The sequence below is a fragment of the Notechis scutatus genome, chromosome 1, assembly GCF_049901735.1.
Source record: "Notechis scutatus isolate UNSWTSFEM ecotype Mainland chromosome 1, rNotScu1.2, whole genome shotgun sequence".
In the NCBI taxonomy this organism is placed as follows: Eukaryota; Metazoa; Chordata; class Lepidosauria; order Squamata; family Elapidae; genus Notechis; species Notechis scutatus.
In genome coordinates this window covers 260,790,015-260,795,704 of record NC_142009.1, presented here as the reverse complement: position 1 = coordinate 260,795,704, position 5,690 = coordinate 260,790,015, and the positions used below count along the sequence as shown (strand labels likewise).

Here is a 5,690-nt window from a genome sequence, read left to right as displayed (position 1 = left end):
AAATGTGGATTTCCACTAAAATAGAAAAGAAATACACAAAACTCTTAACTCTTTGCCACCATCTAGAGATTGTCCAGAATTTTGCTTCTCAGATATAATGCACCTTTTTACAAACACCACAATGTTTTTGATTTCTGAGGGAATTATGACCACAAAGGTTCAAACAGAGCCCACCATTGAAAAACTGCTTCTTGAAAGATTGCAATTTACTAGAAGCTATAGAAAGAACCCTTTTTATTCTTTTCAACCTAATGAAATATTACACAGAAATTATGTAAAGGAGCTCAGGATTCTGTCCATCAGTCAGCAGGATTAACTCTGTGAAAGTGGAGCAGAACAGCAGCCTATTTGGTGTGGAGGAAAAAGCTGGCAAAGGGGAGTTCAACAATGGGTAAGATATGCTGGGGAGCTTCAGAGAAAAACATTCCAGAAAAAAAAGAGAGAGTTCCCTTAGTTCATCCCTATAGGAGAAGCACCGCATCAGAATGTTGCTGATGATTCCATTTTAAATTCTTCGCTCTTCACCTCTTGGTCAACAGAGAAAAAAACTGGATTGGAAATTTTTCCAGAAAAGTTTACTATGCAAATTATTCCTATTAACATATCCATCCCAATATCCATAGATTGCACAAGTATTTAGGCTACAGTATTTGATGTGAGGAAAGGGAAAATGATAAATTTCCCATTTTCTAATTTTTTTTTTTTAAAAAAAAACATCCCCAGTGATTTTTTTTCTGCATAAAATTTTGTCACCAGAAATGTTTCTGCCTCACATCTCTCCTGGACATGTGACCTAAAAAAGCATATACATAACCTGCCCTATGTTTCCCAGGATACACATGCATATAACCAGACAAGATGCCCTGCAGAGAGAGACTAGAAATGCTTCTGTATCCCATTACACAGATAAAAATATACACACCAACTATGGGCACTGCAGATAAAGAACTAGAAAGAATTCAAGAACTCACGTTCTACCCACTTATTCTACCATCTTGTAAAAATCTTTCTGCTTCTGATCTATAACACTATATATGACAAAGTGATTAAAGTTGGTGGGAAATTAAGACTGTATTTCCCCCCTCTGCTTTCACTTGTACAGAACTGGTTCTTCCAAGTATCAAAAGATCTGAGCCCTAATATTGTTTCTGATACATAATATAAGTTATCAGTCCACACCAGCATATCCATATACAAAAATTACTAAGACATGCCTTCAACTAATTCATTAAAACTCAGAGGACTGTTGTGAAAAAGATGAAACTTCCATTCATAAGTGCTGGATTGAAGCACTGAACCTTAGCAAAAGTCATACTTTTAACTTCAGTTTCTGTAGGTACCACCACCACAGTCAGAAGAGAAACCAAACTGAAACAAAGTCCTAAATTATTCTTGGCAGAGATTTTTCATTTGTAATTTGTTTGCCAGAAACCAAAATGGAAAAGAAATTAACCACTGTTGAAAATTGCTCATAGTCAAAAGTACAGTGTTTTGATAGTTCTGAAGGGCGATTATTACATCAGTCAAACAGTCAAGAATAGGCTGTGCTGAAATTTGAACTGATAGAATCAAAATGAAAGAATAATTATTTTCTTAGAAACATGTGGAAGGACACTTGTACAGACCAGTAAAATCTGCAAGGTGTATGTTTTATATAGCCTGTGGTACTCATCTGATTTTGAGTACTTTTAATGCAGGAAGTCAATCTACAAAAAATGTCTTCTCCCGATTGTGTGGAATAACTCTTATCACTAACTCTATTGGGCTAAAGAAAAATATCCATTCAAAATATGGAAAAAGAAATAATTCATAAAACAATGAAATCCAAAACTTGGATACAAAAGAGGCAAAACATTAACACATCTTTACTGAAATATCCAGTTCTTTAGTATATTACAGAAAGGCTTAAGAACATGTATCGTACCTAAAATGCAGACTTTTTTTAAATAAAACGATTTTGTATTTATATATATGTATATATAAAAAGAAAGTAAAGTGCAAGAAACTTATTTTTCCCTTCTCCAAATTAATGCATCAAAATTTACTACATTGACAATACTATAAACCTGGAAATACCCCACCTCCATTTTATTATATAGTAGTGGGTTACATATAAAACAGAAATGCTATGGAACCACTTTTTTTTTTTTTTTTTGCCAAATGCTTCTAACTGTTAAGGGATAAAAGGTATTAACAACAGCGTCTTTTCTGCACTTATTACAACTATTGACTTTGTCGCTGTCCATTCTGGCTGGAAATTCACTAGAAAATGATGTTCTGTAAGTGGAGCTACGATATCTAGATATTAAATTAACAGTATTATGTAAAGATGTTTTTTTTAAAGGTGTGACAAAGAAACACACGTAGCTATTGATGCCCACTGCCAACCATAGCTTTTGTACGACCTTTTAATTTGACTTCAACATTGCAGATTAGGGGTAGAAGGGGGCATTATTACATCTAATACTGAAAAATTGGGGGGGGGTGGAGTTATGACATTTTAATCCAGCTTTAATATGGCACCCTCCTGTTGAACAGGATTACAACTTCTATCACCCTTGGCCAACATGCCAGCTGGGGCCTGGTGTAAGATGTGGTTCAATGCATCTAGGAGGTTCCCAGGGTGCAGAAGGCCATGTGAATGCATCTCTCCCAAACATCCAGGCCTCCTCAACAAGAAGAGTGAAATTGGCAGCAACACGCTTTTTCTTCAGGAACTTAACACTAGGAGTGTCAGATAAAGAAAGATCATATTCTGCATATAGATTCCAGGAACAAAAGTATCTGAGAGACAAGAACTAGTTCAGCTACTGGCTATTCATCCTCACAAAACAAAAACTCTGAATCATGGTCATTTTTAGCTGGGCTTGCCACATATTCTTCTGTAAAATCACAGGAACATTCTGCAGGGAGGGGCTCCTGTCAACCCCCAAGTGGGTTCCAGCGTCGATTTCCTTTTAGGGATATTGATTCCCCCAGGCTCTTGAATATGGGAAAGACCCCCTTCAGACGTCCTTCTCCTCATTCTTGAATCTCTTCCGAGTCTCATAAATCCAGGCCGTTTCGCCAAAGAACATCACGGAGCGGCGGCCTTGGCTTTGCAGTGCAAAATGTGCTTATGGACAAAGTCGATTCGCTCCTGGAGCAGCTGGGCTTGCTGGTCGGAGAGGAAGCCGAGAATCTCGGCCAGAGGCTCCCGAGTCCGGTAGAGCCTGAGCAGCTCGGACGCCGCGTTGCGCAGGCGGTGCAACTCCCGCACTCTCTGGGCGGTGGCCTCGCGGAAGACGCAGACGGAGCGGAGCAAAGGCTCGTTGTATTTGTCCCACATGGCCAGCAACCGGTAGCCGTGCACCAGGCCGGCCTCGTTGTCGAGGAAAACCAATCCCCCGTTGGGGGCCCGTTGCAGGTTGCTGGTGGCTCGATGCATGACGCGCGGGTCCCACTGCAGGCTAAACAGGTTGCTGACCAGCCGGTCGAAGTTGGCCGTGAGATAGTCGAAAAGAATCAAGTCGCTCCACTGCACCAACTCCACCAGCTGCGTCTGGCTGAGGCCTCTCAGCTCCCCCGCAGCCAGGGGCTGCAACCTCCGGCCGGCCGCCGGCGCCCCCGCCTCAGCTTGCCAGGGGGCGGGGGCCACCACGTCGGTCAGATTGTCCACCCACCGCGCCAGGCTCACCACGGCCCCTTCGGCCCAATGGGAGCCGCGCAGCTCGTCGCGCACTTCCGCCCACTGCCCGCCGCGGGCTTCCACCCGGGAGAGAGTCAGAGGCGGTAGCCGCTCCTGAATGCCCAGCAGCCCGGCCAGGTGATAGGAGAGCGCCTCGCCCTGGATCTGCTCCGGGTTGATGCCGTAGCGCACGCAGGCGCGGCTCCCGTCCGATAACCGGGCCAGCCGGTTGGAGCTGCGGCCGCAGCCGCCGCGCTCGAGCGACACGACGCGCGCCTCCCGGGCCGCCCGCAGCCACGAGGCGGTCTCCTCCGCCGAAAAGCCGGGCGGCACCTGAGCCTCCAAAGTCTGGCTCCAGAAAACCCCGCCGCGCACCGGCAAGAAGGGAAACTGCTCCTCGGCGCCCATTGCTCCTTGCCTCTCCCGCCGAGGGTGAGCCGAAGGAAGCGGCGGCTCCTGCCCGCTTTCTCCCTGCCCCTCCTGGAGCTCCGTCGACTGTCCCGGCAGCGTCAGCAGCGCTCGGAAAGTTTTCTGGGCGGCTTGGAGGCGACTTGTCTGGAGGGGACGGCTCGGTGCTGCCGGCGCGCCTTGGACGCTGCCGAACGCCGAGTCGGCTCGCTCCTGAGGGAACTTCAGTTCGACCGTTCTCGGGTCCCCGATCCGTCCACTCCACAGCCCCACCAAGGAAGCCAAACCTAGCAGCCAGAGCACGGCCACGGAGCCCAGCCCGGCCAGACCCGCTCGTTGCATTCTCCTCCCGCGGCTGATGCTGAGCTTGGAGGCTGCCGCGATCTCAGTCCGCCGCTCCGGGACTCGGCAGCTGCGCTACCCCGCGGCTCATCCGATCGGGGCTGCCTTGGTTCATGGTGGCTGCCGGTGGCCGGTTCCAGATTCCGGCAGGAGCCTGCCTAAAAAGCCGGCAGGGAGGCTCCCGTGGAAGGAGGAGGAACCCCGATTCCGGACGGACGCCCCAGCCTCGGCTGCGGGGCCGATGTCTGTACACAGACCCCTCTAGCGATTGAAATTCTCAAGAACCGACACCACGTGGGGGAGACGAGGGGGGAGCACAGGGACCCAACCCACCGCCCGACACGGTCTTCCCCTTAAAGCGGCAACGGCTCGTCGAGAGGTGGGCCCGTTGCTGGCCGATGCCTTCCCGGTGGGGTGCTTCCCCCAAAATGGGAGGTCCTTAGGCACGCCCCGAATGCCGAAAGAGCCCTTTGGGATCCGGTTTCGGGGTCGTGGCGACGAGGAGTAGCAATCTTCGCGAAGGGATGGGCTAGGCGGCCGGCCATCTCTCAGCGCTCCTCCCTCCTCCCATCCGGCTTAGGAAGCACAAAGGATTCGGTCCGTTTAAAAGAAAAGATGGGAGAGAGGCACATTGCGCTGCTGATTTCAAAGAGCTCTTTCTTTGAGCGGGAAGAGAGGAGGAGGCGGCAGCACGGAACAGTGGGAGAGAAATATAGTCTGGGCGGCAATCTGGGGTCAGTTCATTCGTAATGAGCAAAGGCACCCGAAGGTTGCTTGCGGAGCGCTTGAACCCTTGATCAGGGCTTAAAAATCCCGTGCGGCTCAAATAAATAAATAAACGAACGAACGAATGAATGAATAGATAGATAAATAAATAAATAATCTGGCTGGGGTTTCTTAGCCATGCAAATAGACACGTTTGAACTCTGCTAAGCATAATCGGCGTGCGATGGGTGAATGTACATTACTTTATGCACGGATGCTTCGATTTAGGATTGTAGTGAAATCGGTAGAAATGTCTTCTCGCGCCCCCCCTCTTCCCCCCCAGGATTTTATCCACCGTCGATTTTGAAGAATCATTTTAAGCCATCCTTGAGTGGGCAGAAAATAATACCTGCGTGAAATTTGCCGCTCCCAGTTGCCAATCCCTGCCTTATTCTACTTCTGTTATTCTCCGCTTCAAATCACTGGCTTTCATCCAAGTTAGGTGACAAATGACAAAACGGAACAGATTTTACATAGCTTGAAGCTGTCCTTGGATGGTGCCCAAATG

General features: G+C 47.9%; 1 protein-coding gene across 1 annotated transcript; it reads right to left on the bottom strand.

Moving 5' to 3' along the window:
• Positions 1-1,840: 1,840 nt before the first annotated feature.
• On the bottom strand, positions 1,841-5,139 carry FJX1 (four-jointed box kinase 1). Its single transcript, XM_026664617.2, has one exon. The coding sequence runs from the start codon at positions 4,415-4,417 to the stop codon at positions 3,077-3,079; it is 1,341 nt and encodes a 446-aa protein (XP_026520402.2). The 5' UTR covers positions 4,418-5,139; the 3' UTR covers positions 1,841-3,076.
• Between the last annotated feature and the right edge of the window lie 551 nt (positions 5,140-5,690).